The following is a 14,769-nucleotide window of genomic DNA, read 5'->3' on the forward strand; positions in this document are numbered from 1 at the left end:
TTGGGTGTAAATCTTCTTACAGTACTAGGGGCGACATGTTTATAAGGTAGTTCACTATCGAGGTCACCATCATCTTGATTGTTTCAATGCGGCCTCACCAGGTTATGAATTTTGGCCTCCAACCCTCTAGTAGAGTTTCAACCTTTTTCAGCATCACCCTTTCGTTGTGGTGGAGGGTTTCTAAGAGATCGGGGTGAATTCTAATCCCAGGTATTTCATGGAGTGAGGCTGCCAGGAGAGAAACATGGAGTTGAAATTGGATGGAATTCAGAGGTTATTAAGACGCATAATTTCAGACTTGTCTTTCTTTAATTTATAACCTGCAACTGAGGCATATTCTTCTATTGCCTGTAGTATTGATGGGATAGAGTGGCTGGAGTTCTCTACCATTAGTAAGATGTCATTGGCATACGCCAAAACTTTCATTGGGTTCTTGCTGAAGGTGACACCGGACATCGCTGAGTTGTTTTGAATGCTGTAAAGCAAGGGTTCAAGTGCTAGAATGAATAGAGTGGGAGAAAGGGGGACAACCTTGGCTGGTTCGTCTTTCTACATTGAATGTGGTGGAGAGGAGGCATCCAACTCTAACCCTAGCTGAAGGGCCATTGTAGAGGGTCATTATCATCTTGATGAAGATTTTGCCTGGTTTACAATTATGGAGGGGTCCTGAAGAAACGTACATGAGACCCTGTTGAAGGACTTTTCGGCATCAATAGTTATTACTACTTTGTCAGATTTAGATCATTTGGCTTTAGCAATAATGTGACAGAGTAAGCGTGTGTTGCCGTTAGATAGGCAATTCTTCATGGAGTCCACATGGGAAACCAGGTGTGGAAGAAGGGGTCCTAGCCTTTTGTAGAGGACTTTAGCATATATTTTAGGGTCCAGATTGACTAACGAGATCAGCCTGCAGTTTTTAGCATGTGTTGGGTCTTTGCACTCTTTCCGGATTACTAATATAGTGGCTTCACTGGCTGTGCCCTCAAAGGCACCATGGTTTGAGAAATGGTGAAAGAGATTAGGAAGTGAGGGACTGAGGACCGATACAAACCATTTATAGAAGTTGGCGGAAAAGCCATCAGGCCCGGGGGCTTTATGTAGTTTGAGAGCCTTGATAGACTCGTTAATTCCTTCTAGTTTTATCGGTGACTCTAGGGATGCTTTCTCAGAGTCAGTTACAACGGGTAGTTTTAATTTATCTAAATAGTTTTTGCATTTTTCTTTCATAGAGCGTGTGTCGTCTTCATACAGAGATTTATAAAAGGAATGAAATATCTCTGCTATCTTTTGTGGCTTCATGTGAGTAACATCTTGATTATCCTTCAGGGCAGAGATAATCCTATTGGATTGTTTTTGTTTCAATGTGACGCTGGCAGTTTTCCAGCCTTATTCGCCTCACAGAGCTTTAAATTTTCGTATTTATTGACCCAGACTCCTGCTTTTTTTTGCTTAGGATCTTATTATATTAGAATTTTTTGTTGTCGAGAGAGGATAAACTTTGATCACTCCGTTTGGCTATGTGCAAGGATTCTAATGTTTTGATTTCAATCTCCAAGTCCTGAAGGTCTCTATTATGTTTCTTATTTAATTTAGATCGGATGTCTATTAATGAGCCTCTGACTGTGGCCTTGAGTGCGTCCCAAATTATATCTGGATAGACCCCTGCTTGCGTGTTGTCTTTGGTATAATTCAGGATTGTTTGTGTTATGGTTTTTTGAGTGCTATATTTCTGATTGAGTCATCGTTAAATCTCCAGATTTTACAGTGTGGTTTGGTCGAGGTGCCCATGAGGGATAGCATAACAGCCGAGTGGTCTCAGACCAATCTTGGGAGGATGTCTGTTTGGTCAATTACATGTGCATATGATTTGGATATTAGAAGGTAGTCTATTCTAGAATAAGACTGGTCCGGGCTGGAAAAGAAGGTGTAATCTTTGGTGTCTGGCTGCTGGGTTCTCCACGAGTCCATGAGGTTGAAACGTGAGCAGATGTTGTGCAGGGCTGTGAATGATTTGAAGGGCTGCATTACAGTTCTTGACTGTCTGTTCAGGGTAAGGTCTAGGGGAAGATTAAAGTCTCCACCTAAGATAATCAGCACGTCAGTTGGGATTGTGCTCTGTGGGATTGTCATTGAGTTACAGAAGTTCATGTCATCTGTATTTGGGCCATATATGTTGAGTACATAGAAGCAATTCTTATTTTTAAAAAGGTTTACAAGTATCCAGCACCCATCTTCATCTATTGAGTGGGAGTCAACAGAGGGGTCAGAGTATTGTTGATTAGAGTAATTACGTCTCTTTTTTATTGATGGTGGGGAACATAGGGCGCCACTAACCCAGTTTCTTTCAAACGGGGCTAGTTCTTTTTCGGTGATTTTAGTTTCCTGTAGGAGAAGTATGTTGGCTTTAAGTTTGTATAGATAATTTTCGATCTTTTTCCTCTTAACTGGATGAATGAGCCCTTTGACTCTTAAGGAAACTATTTTTAAGTTTACATCCAGAGAGTTAGTAGACATAAGGCAATAGTAAAGACAAGGTGAGGAGCTGTCTCACATATGGAGTAAAAAGTGTAGTCCATCGGTAGTGAGGGATTAATTTGTTATTGGTGTGTGTAGATGGAAAGTGTGACCTGACTGCCATCCTGTGTGTTTATGTGTTGTGTGGCGCAAAGCATACTCAGTAAAACAAAAGAATACAAAGTAAGCACAACAAACTGAAAAAGAAACCCCAATCCCATGTCTGTCCCCACCCCCACAATCCGCCCACCCACCCATACCATCCAACTTGTTAGTTTCTGAGGAGACAACAGTGGGGCAAGATCCCGGTTGCCATCGGTACATCATAGTTGTAATCATAATGATCTGCGCACCCAAGGGGAAGTGATTTAGTACACATCACACAGGTAGGAAATTAGAGAAAGGAGATAGGATCATGTCTGGGTCCTAGGACATGGGGTTCAGAACACTGTTTTGTTAGATATACACAGTTAACAGTGTTTTTTTTAGATTTAAACTGTTAACTGGTAAACCGTCTTAAAAGATAACAAGCTTGTGGGTATCCTAGTCCTGTATGCAAAACAAGTGCGTGACCACGCTTACATAGGAAAACATATGACATATATGCATTCGCTCTGCCAAACAGGAGGTGTAAACAATACTATAATCAGAAGAAAGACCTGGGGCTGCAAACAAGAGCAAGGGCAACAACATTACAATTTGGCAGAAGGGGATTGGGGCATGTTCATCAGATATCCATCTTTGAAATCGAGGAAGGACTGAAGATCTCTGTGATCGTTGAAGATGTGGAATTTCCCATCTACCAGTACCTTGAATTTCGTGGAGCCAATAAATGAGAACTGAAGATTTACCTTCCTGAGTCTTGGTCTTAGAGCTCCTAATCTCCACTGTTGATTCGGAGAAGTCTTGCGATATGAAGATCTTGTAGCCATTCCACATAATGTGATTATTTTTGTGCATGTGGGAAAGGATGAGCTCTGTATGTAGATACCTCAGCGGTCGGCAGACAATTTGACATGTGATTTTCTGTGTGTTCGGCTTGGTTGATGGTTCTAGCTCAAAGTCCTTTTTGAAGCCCATACCAGTCATCTGAGGAACCCACTTCTCTAGGAATCAGATGCACGAGAGAGAAGCATCTTCCGAGCCCTCAGGTATTTAAAAGATGCGCAGGTTCCCCCTGCGATTTCTGTCCTCCAGCTCAGCCAGCTCTCTTTGTAGTACATTAGTAGAGATTTGAAGGTTTTTAGTGTCTCTGTTCAGGAGCGTAGTATTATCTTCTAGAGAGCTGATTCATGATTAAGCTTTGGTTACTTTGGAATTGATGGAGTTGATGTCTGTTCTGATAGCAAATATTTTCTGCTGCATAAAGTCAGTATTGACTTTGGTAGATTTTGCAAGGTCGTGGACTTCGATGAGCTTTTTGAAGATCATATCCATAGTGTTGGTAATGCCAGTATTCCCTCCGATAGGAGAATCCGGGAGTGGTGGTTCCGCTTTGGGGCATTTGTGGCTCATTTTAATTTCTTTTTCAGCCATGGTTGTTGAATCTGAGTTGATGTGGGAGTATACCCAAGTTAACGTCACTGCTAGTCCAAAGGTTCTGGATGCTGACTGCGCAGATGGTTATTGAGGTATTTGGTTGGGTATTTATCTAGAGCATGTATTTAATGAGTTTATTTGCTGGTAAGATTAGTTCCCCCCAAATGTTCTCAGGACTATAGGGTTTTTCGCGGATTTTGATGGTATGGCAAGTGTTGAGGATTAACACCTCGGTTGATTGATATTCATCTGGTGGACCACGTTCCTGGTTGTCTAGGCTTGATGTTTCTGGGGAGTGATAGCTGTTTACAGTCTTCTTATTAGTGGTAACTCACTATGCTTGTTTGTCATGTAAAAGCCGCCATCTCAAGATCAAGCAAGACGATGTGCTATTGTTATAAAATCGATCGGTATAGGAAAAGGTACAATCTAGTAAGAGCTTATTGGTGGCAAAACAGTATGCGTGCTGCGATGCCGGTGGAGGTCTGAGGATTAGTTGGACCCCGTGTGACACACGGCATCTGCCATTTTAGAGTTAGGCAAATCGGGATGCCACGTGCTTCTCAATTACGAAACTCTTTCGATGGAGAATGAAGATATGTGCTAGTTGGAGAGGAGTCACTGATAAAGGTAGGAAAGGATCAGCATGGAGGCTGAGTCACTGTTACTTGTTACAGCAGATATGGTCTCCGTCTGAGCAGCCATTTTATGTGCAGACGCCGGGTCGTGACAGTGGCCTGATTTGTTTTTGGCCCCGCTGCAAAATATAGGGCTGCGTAGTCCGGATGGACCGGCTCATTCGTTGCTCCTTAGTTTCCCATTATCAGGTCTGGTCTTGGCGGGGACCCAGTGAGTCCGCAGGCAGACTTTGTGGTGATCGGCGGGAGCGACTGGATCAGGCCACCTTTTGCCACGTGGTTGCAGCCCCCCCGTATCTGCAATCTTAACATTGCTTCTACAAGCTTAATAGTGCCTCTAGATGCCAAAGCACACGATATGTATATTTCAATTTAGGGGTTTAACTGAACTCAAAGGCCCTGCGCTGCACACCTACTAAGCCACTAACCCATCTGGCTCACAACTTTATTGATGTACAATAGATAGACGCAGGGAGCACCTAATAGCGCATAGAAAGATTTTTATTCACTAATTTAAAAAAAAAAAAAAAAAAAGTATAAAAATCATCTATCATATATACACATCCATATAATGTTGTTTTCCTCCAATTTTATCACTATTATGTCATTTCTCACTAACATCATATTGCCTATCCACCCATGGCAGAGATCTTTTATATCCTACACTCCGTATTCTAAAGTTGCCGCCCTGGCAAGGTATAACTCTTTCACGTGGCACAGCCAACATGTGTTTCATGTCACTGACGCCCTTTCTTCAGGGCTATACTATACAATTCTCTCTCCTGCTATCCCAGTATGTAATATTTCTGCTGTACTAATCAAAAATAAGTTCACATAGGTGTAAGCCCATCCGTAGTTGTAGTAACCTTCGGGGGATCTTCCTTATAAACCACTCCCGAGAACCCACAATTGCTTATTAAGTCACATGAGACAGAGAACTCCAATTAAAATCCATGACAGCTCCAAGACACACAGTCAATTTGCACAGCTTTTCACATCTCAGCAATCCACGTTTATCTCTGTGCCTCATCAGTCCCATCATATTAGGAGGTTAATGTCACTAATAAGCAAATCCCTGACTGTAGATTGTGAGACTGTGGAGTGCTTTTTTAGGCAGTCACATTAATATACAGAGTGCAGGTGTGACTTTACTCTCACAACATGATAACATTTTACATGTATCGAGAGAGAAACAGATAAAAATGGAACTGAAGGTGAATAAGGACTTCCACTGCTGCTTGGTTCGTGTGTCAAATGCCTTTTACATTCTGTACGAACTGAGACCTCAGCATTTGGAAATTCTTTTATTAGAAGTCCCAGGGGTCAGGCTAGGGACCGGAAACAATAACCAGAAAAGTGTGCAACAGTGCATTTTACACTATATTTTTTCAACTACAATGGCTAAAATGTAAAACTGTTATAGGGAGTTCTGAAGAAAAACTCACAAGAAATATTTTACTATTTTCACAACTAGACTGATCCTCCTGCGGGTTGAGGTGTCCACCTCCCCTGGAAGCTCCAGTGGCAGCTAGTGGACAATTACATTGGTGGAAAGGTTACAATGTTAGCAGCCTCCCCGCAGGAATATTTAAAAACAACTTGGCCTCATAGTACATTGCGCAGCACAATTTTCAATTCAATGGGTTAATGATGTTTTATAGACAGGATGATGGTGCTCTAGTAAATAGTCCAGTAAGGTTGTGGTGCGCGGACCGATCCTCCTGAAGGTATTGTAGTATTGTCTCCTCCCAATAAAACTTTGTAACAAAAGGAGAGGCAGTGGTGCATTTTTAAAGTCCCCTTTCCTCTAAAAGTGGTTAAAAAGCTTTAGGTTTTGCAGGCTCTTGATGTAGCCTGGGTAAGCAGTTTGACATGACATCCTTCACACCATATTACAACACAGTATTTCCTCACTTCTACCTTATACCGCCTTTCTTGTTGCCATTATGACCCTTCCAAGTGTATTTCAAGTCTCCTATTGTGACTGAGAATCTTCTTGGAAAGGAAAAGGATGGAGAAATGAAAAATAACACAGATCTCAGTGAGCAGACAGTGTTATGTCGCAGGTCAGAAGGATCACACATGCTCAGACACAAGAGGTTCAGCTCAGGTTACAAAGACATTACACCTTCGATAGTAGATACACCTACAAAGTTACACCAGTCAGATAGTCTGTGGCTTCACCCACCTGTAGCGATGCCAATGTCATAAAAAATATCAATTTAGCCTACAAACTGTCTCCACATGTCAGAGCAGATGAAAGAAATAAACTCAGCAATAAGTATCCTTTAACTCATTAGGAATTATCATTGAAATTTCAGAATTAGCTATATTAAGAAAACAGTAATTTGTTTCCAAACATCAGTTTCACATTCACTGGAAACTCGTGTTTCAAAATACCAACATTTTGCTTTAGGTAAACAGACTTAAATAACCCAAAAGATCCGTTTTTTTCATAATACATTTTTGCCCCTCAAAATAACCGGCTCAGTAAATCCACAAAGTTAGACTCCATAGCAGGATGGCATATTCACCAAGCACTCGTGTGAGCTACTGTCCACGTGGGTAGATTCCGCCACGCGTGCCTGTTTATTAAAACAATGTGTCAGGGATGCCCAACATATACTAGTGATAGCCACCAATTATCAGAGATGACCACCCTCTACCAAACAATGAAATAAAGCCTATGACGTCGAGCTTATGCTTACTTGGGTCAGGACAGTGTAATGCCTGCAATGCCAATAAAGGCCACCTTATGTCAGGGCCAACATTATGCATAGCATGCCTATAATTTGACATGGAAACCCACCTTATCCCAGGTAACCAGATGGCCATGCATCCATCGAATGGCAGAGGAAAAGACATTTATACAGATGGTAGGGTGTGCGACCCCAACATACACATACAAAGGCATCCACGCAGATTTATATATGTGTGCAAGCATGCATATTGTGCACACACATAGACAAGGCACCTACAACCACATAAACATGCATTGCCACACACAACACTCCTACAAACACATGTCTCCTCACTAGGGAACTCAATAACGCAACCAATAACCACTTGTCCACTCCCTGCCCGTGTGGAGAGGTGCCAGGCTGCAAGTCCAAAAGTAAGGGCCCTCCTGGAAGCGGTATGGTGAAATGCCAATGTGCTGCAGGCTGACATTGTCTGACACAATGATGTATGTTAGAGTGACCCCTCTTGTAACAGGGAAAGTGGCTTCCACGGGGTTTAGGCATGGGAAACTATGTTGATGTAGGGCTGGTGGAAGCTCATTATTGCACTGGCTCCGTGGCACAGCAATGAAAGTGCTCTCTAAATCTTATGGGGAAGGATACTCAACTACTGTTTGCTCTGATGCCATGATAACATTTTACATTTATTTAAATATAAATACTTACACATATATGTGTTTTGAAGGTATCTAAGGACTACCTGTCCCACTTAGTATGTATTTACCCATTCATGCTGCAAAGCCATACATTCTACTTACATCCCAGTTCTATCTTAGTTTTTACAATGCCATCTTTACTAGACAGACAGACAGACAGATAGATAGATAGATAGATAGATAGATAGATAGATAGATAGATAGATAGATAGACAGACAGATAGATAGATAGATAGATAGATAGATAGATAGATAGATAGATAGACAGATAGATTTTGAAGGTGGATTAGAGCATCTGTGCTATCAGAAAACTCTGTTCTTTATCCATCGTCAAATTAACACCTTTCTGGATTCAAGTCCCTCAACATTTATTGAGAAGTAATTATTGAACTATTCTTCCAACTTAAAAGACATCTCCCTTGAAGGTTGGCTTTTTGCTAGATCTTAAATAGGACAACTTGGTCATCATAACTCAACACAATATAGATTGTTTCCACCAGGTACTCACCTGTAGCTGCCGTCTCCAACAGCAGACCTGCTGTGCAGATGAATGCATGCTAACCTGTGATATGTATGATGGAACATAAGACCCTTCATATTATGCATAAAGCATGTCAAGATATCGGATGAAGGTTCTCAAATCAGTTTCAATCTATTGCCTGTGAGACTCCCTAGTTGGTGGTAGACACTGTCAAAATCCTGATCGGCAAGAGGGTCAGTCCTCATTTGTATAGGTCCATGTCTCGTGCAACCACGGTCCACCACCAGTATCAAATACCAATTCTGTGTTAGGATGCCAGCAGTGAAAGAGGGCACACTGTCCTAAAGCGGATCAGCTTTACCCTTCTTTGCCTGCTCCTGAATGGTGTGCATGGAGGTGTCGAGGATTATCAAGGAACTCCTTCTGTCTGTTTCATGGTTTACACTGCAGAAACCCCTTTTGCACATCTGGAGCACTCGTCTGAAAATGATTTTTCACAGTCTTCTCTAGGAAGGCATTGCTACAGGGTGTGAAGTGGGAAGTTACTGCCCTCCCTGGTCAACAGCCAAAACAATCTCTCATTAAATGCCCTTCACAATTCACATTTCTTGGTATTGTTTCCGAATATCAGAATCAAAATATTATCTAAGAGAAATACCGTGTGCTAAATGGGGTATCTCCCTTTCTGGAATCAGTAGCTGAAAATCTATACTGAGCTATTTCTGTAAATGATATTTAGGGCACTATATTCCTGTAACAATGTACTTTTGCTAACACAATTCTGACACACAACACACTTAGCATTATGATTTTCAATTCGTTATGTCTGAAAATCAATGAAATATGCTGATCGGATACTGATTTTTTCGATAGTGACCCAGACATAAACAAATGCGATTTAGTACCAACAAATTCAGTTGCTTGCACAAAACAGAAAATAAACACCACTGTGCGTTGAAAGCATTTAGTTTGAAAAACACAAACCCACCAACAATATTCTCAATCTACTGCTGTAGCACCCCCACCCTGAGCCCAACATCTTCCCCACTATCCCTGCTTGCTGCAGCCCCATCACGGTCAAGGATGCTCAGCTGCTCAGTAGCTGGTTTTGGACTACATAAATCCAGAAACACAAACTATGAAAAAGTTGCTAGTCTAAGGTGGATGTTAATGTGAACATCCCTTTAACTCTACTCAACGCATGTAAGGACAAGGGGTAGGTAAAGTGGGTTAACATGGGAAGCATAAGCGTTTTTGTAACTACACAAATGTACAGAAAATTCTTACCCAGATTTGAGGTCTGTAATTCGTAAACAGTTTGTTGAGTCCAGTCCTACTTTGCCATTTCTGACCACAGTGGAAATGAACGGTGAGAGAGCTGGAGACATCCGATTCAAGGTGGCTTCGGGAGACATGTTATCCTAATGTCCCCGGTCCTCTCTTAAGGTAGATGCGGATACCCTGGAACGCAAACCAGTGAGACTGAACTCATGCCTTCGGTTAAAGAACACTTCAGTATGCTTCTACATGTTCATGAACTCTGATACAACAAACGGCGCATGTACGAACCTTTGGAATCACGATTTCCTAATTGCGATTCCATGTGAATCGCAATTAGGAAATCTCAATTGCAAATGTACAAAACTCCATTGAGTTTTGCGATTTTCAATGGGTCGCAAATGGACTTACCTCATTTTTTGAGGAACGTCGCAATTTGCGACCCACCGGGGATCACAAAAATCACAGATATGGTGGCCTCCTAGGGTCAGCAGACCACCATGTCTGTGATTGATTTTAAATAAATATATATATTTTTTTTTTAATGCAAACTGTTTTCCTTAAAGGAAAATGGGATGTGTTTAAAAAACAAAAAATGAAAAGCTTTAGTTTCATTTTTTAAGAGCAGGCAGTACTCCAAAAGACCACTGCCTGCTCTTAGTAAACATGTTTTCGCATCCCTTCACAAAGGGAAAGGGATCCCTTGGGGACCCATTTCCGTTTGCGAATGTGTTAATACCAGTTTGAAATTGGTGTTAACTCGGATTGATTTGCGACCGCATTCACAGTCACAAAACAATCATACATAGCACTGCGACTCGCAATTAGGAAGGGACACCCTTGGTATGCCCCTTCCTAATTGAGGCTCGCAAACCTATTTCGCGATTTGGTAAATAGATTACCAAATCGCAAAATAGCATTTGTACATACAAAAATGCTTTTGTCCTCTGCGCAAACAGCCTGATTGTGCGAATCCGGCCGTTTGCGCACAGAAAAAAACTCCGTACATCTAGCCCAAAGTCCTGTGCAAGTCTTAAGAAACCACAGATACCCTAGGGGGCATTTGGGTCAACTGTACAATGTTCAAAATTACTCATTTGTATGTATTTTAGGAATCTGATACAGCGTAAGGCTAACTTCAAGGGGCATTAAGGCACTTTGCAGAGAACATGTTTATCGTGGCAGAAGCACCTCAAATAATGTGTGCCCATTTGTGTGCTGTGTGTGTGCATTCTGTAAGGATGCATGTGCGTGCACGTGTGGCATGTGCCTCTTTGCACATATAAATCAGGGACCTTAACTATACTTTGAACCTTTTCTTCTCTTTTCTTTCTGGAGAAACCGCTTACATTACACGCTCATCAGTTTTGGAGGTACCCCCCCCCCTTTTGCAACTCAAACATTGATTTATCTTTCTATTAGACAGGAGCAAATCTAAAACAGTTTTCAGAGTGGGAAATTACCTGCAAAAATGTTGTGACTAACGACAAACTTGCACGTTTGTAGGTGTTCTACAACCTTCACAGGAAGAACACCTGGAAGCCCCCAGAACCGCCCCTAAGTGTATATTTGAGCACATTGGAATTTCAGTGGTTTTCTTCTGAGTGACCAAATTCCATTTATAAGAGGAGGGTCTATGTTTAATCCTTCTGCGAATCAGATTGTAATTCTGACTTCATAAAATCCTGTATTGGTACTTCTAGGCTTCACTGAGGTACCTAAGTTCCCTTATGAATTAGGCCCAACAGCAAAAATGAACTGTAAGTCATGAAAACAAATGTTGTCCATCACAGACCTCTAACTGACTCCTGGCAGTAACAAACCTGAAAATGACCACAATGCCCTGAAAGGATAGTAATTACACCAAAGGGATTACCTACAAGACCACCATAATACAGGCTGTGGTATGGTTTCTAGATGATCAAGTCCACACAAGGAATAATTGACTTGTAATATAGCCCCTTTGGTGTTTAGTACCTCTGCTCTCAACAGAGAGGACTAACACCAGATACTTACAGTTACCTTCTGACTTCATGTCACAAAAACACAACAGTGCTAGCCTTAGACTTTTCTTCTATGGAGCAGTGATTGCAGGTGTGACAATCCAAGAAGTGCATTAACATTTACCAATGTTACCAATGTTAAAGGTGATACTACATGTGGCACTGATGTGCTTAATGAAATCCCAGAACTGAGGACAAAATACTCTTGTGGCACAGAGTCATAGGGTAACAGAAACAGGGAATGATAGGAAGGGTAGATGCAACCGAGACATAGTTAGGCAAGAATTTGCAATAGGTCTTGCATTTGCTTGAGTTAAAGCTATTGGCATTGTAAATTCATAAATGGACTTTTCTTGCCACATAAATTGTCCAACCCTGCCTCATAATTTCGTCTTTTCCTGCCATATAATTCCAGTGGCCTTGCATATAACTAAAGCACCTCCATTTACCTTCTTCCTCTATATGCAGTAAAAAATGAAAATGTTGCCATTTACCATCCCAATTTAAATTTGCCATGCTAATTCAAAAAGAAAACCCCTTTCATCACCCCACCATCAGAGTTGCTGGCTGGCTAACAAAATTCCCCCCAAAAAAGACACAAGTCAGCCACAAAGGAGAAATAAACTAGAAGAGTCACACAAACATATCTAGAGTGTTCAGTCATAGTGTAATAATGATGTTAAGTTGGCCTCAATCATGGTTACAATTGTAAACAGGAGAGATTATTTAAATATATACAATTATCATATAAACCTTTGTCAGAAATAAACTTTTGGCATTAGACTGTAATGCTCAAAACAGCCCCTAGAGGGCACCATAACAAAAATACAATTTGTAAGAAACATGGTCATATAATCATATTGTTAGCCCCTAGAGGGCATAACCCCTTGAAAAAAATAGGAGAAAGTAATGCAGTGTAACCATATACTTAGCCCCTAGAGGGTGCTTTCAGGGCTAGCAGGCCTGAGGCAATGATGTTACAAACAAGGCCTTTGAAACAAAAGTTCTCCCGGATGTAAAACAAAAGTTCTAGCCATGAGAAAGCTTAAAAGACATTGAATGGTGGGAGAGGTTATTATTTGCGGTCCCCACTAACCTAATGTGGGGACCCAGTGATGATGGAGACAGAAAGATTGTTTTGAAGGTGGTCCCATTGTCCTAGGACCACCACAGGCTGAGTTTTAGTGCCGCAAATATTATTGTATGTTGATTGCAATGCTCAGAACAGCCCCTAGAGAACACCACCCTAAAACTCGCATTTGGAAGAAACATGATGATGTAACCATACAGTCAAGCCCTGACAGAGCAAAACCACATGAAAAAAATGGGAGAAAGTAATGCAGTTTAACCATGTATGTAGCACCTATAGGGCGTATTTCAAGGCTAGTAGAGACTCAGAAAATACATAACACCTCCCAGCTATAAAGCAAAAGTTCCAGCCATGAAAAATCTTAAAAAGATAATGAATGGTGGCAGTGGTTATGATGTTGGAGTCCCTATCAACATACTGTGGGAGACGATGTAGAAAGAAAGAGAACACTGTGGTGAATGTTTTGACGGTGGTCCCATTGTCCTAGGACCACCACAGGCTGAGATATGATCAAAAAACATTTTTTAAGTAATACCCTGTAAAGCATTATAGGGCAAGTTTCCATGCCATGAATATTTTAGTATGTTGATATGACTGTAATGTTTAGAACAGCCCCTAGAAGACACCACGGTTATGTAACGATACAGTTAGCCTCTAGAGGGAATAACCGCAAAAAAAGAAAATGGCAATAAATGGTGCAGTGTAATCATATATTTAGCCCCTAGAGGGCGTGGTGCATTACACATTTTAAGAAGTAGCAGGCCTATAGCAACAATATTACAAAGCCCTTAAAACACAAGCTACTACCAACTATAAAAAAACGTTCCAGCCACAAGAGTGCATAAAACGACACAGAATGGTGGGAGGGTATTATGGGGTTCCCACTAACCTAGTGTGGGGGCCCAGAGATGACCTAGACAGAAAGAGTGTGTTGTGTTGAATATTTTGGTGGTGGTCCCATTGGCCTAGGACCACCACAGTCTGAGTTATGAGCAAAAAAGTTTTGGAGAAGAATGCTTGCACAGCATTAAGGGACGAGTTTTCAGAGTGCAGTGAATACTGTAGTATCGGCTCTCCCGCTGTGCTGGGAGGTCAGCTTTCAATTGAGGATTTCTGTTTTACGTGAAGCAATTATCAAGTGTTTTAAGGGAAGAGCCACAAGAAATGGCTCTGATTAGGTAACTGTGAACAATGTGACCAGCGCTCTAATACCGCTGATTGAGTTCACGCTGTTGTGTCTGTTCGTGCTGTGAGCACCATGGCCGCCAAGCAGCACGAAGGGGAGAGACAAAAGAGAAAAAAGTTCCCCATGCGGAAGTATATAGGCAGTCATGCAATCATTCATGTAACAGGGGCAGTCTGCAAGGCGTGACAAAAACAGACTCCAGGTGGGACAAACCTAAAGCACTTACCAATGACATCAAATGATTTTTGAAAGGAAAACCCAGGAACAAATGAGAGTGATGGATGTGAGATGGGCGTGGTTGAAAGCCCACAATACTTACAACGGGTCAAAGCGCTTGTGCGCTCTACCTACAAACTGTACAGCTAGATTGTCACTAACATAAGTGTACTGTGTTCATACACTTTTGGGGGTTCAGGAGTCTACAGAAACCTGATTTGAGGGTTTTAGGACACAAGCTAATGTTTTAACTGAAAAAATTCCTTCACTAATGCCAAAACTACCATGAGACACATTTCAAACTGAAGCGTGTAAGGCATGATTAACTTAAACATACCTTGTATTTCTTTGCATTCTGGGACTTGTAGTCCTGTGTTCGAATGGAAAAAGCAAAACTACAGGTACTGGACGGCACTATGTGACAGGC

At 41.5% G+C, this 14,769-nt stretch overlaps 1 protein-coding gene across 3 annotated transcripts in view; it reads right to left on the reverse strand.

Annotated features, from left to right (window-relative positions):
* BABAM2 (BRISC and BRCA1 A complex member 2) overlaps positions 1–14,769 on the reverse strand; it is a 795,977-nt gene that overhangs the window by 773,057 nt on the left and 8,151 nt on the right. For all 3 annotated transcript variants that reach the window (XM_069236219.1, XM_069236221.1, XM_069236218.1), the window contains exon 2: positions 9,857–10,030. In XM_069236219.1, the coding sequence (XP_069092320.1) occupies positions 9,857–9,984 (128 nt within the window). In that variant the 5' untranslated portion in view covers positions 9,985–10,030. The remainder of the gene's footprint in view (positions 1–9,856; positions 10,031–14,769) is intronic.

The sequence above is a fragment of the Pleurodeles waltl genome, chromosome 5 (assembly GCF_031143425.1).
Source record: "Pleurodeles waltl isolate 20211129_DDA chromosome 5, aPleWal1.hap1.20221129, whole genome shotgun sequence".
In the NCBI taxonomy this organism is placed as follows: domain Eukaryota; kingdom Metazoa; phylum Chordata; class Amphibia; order Caudata; family Salamandridae; genus Pleurodeles; species Pleurodeles waltl.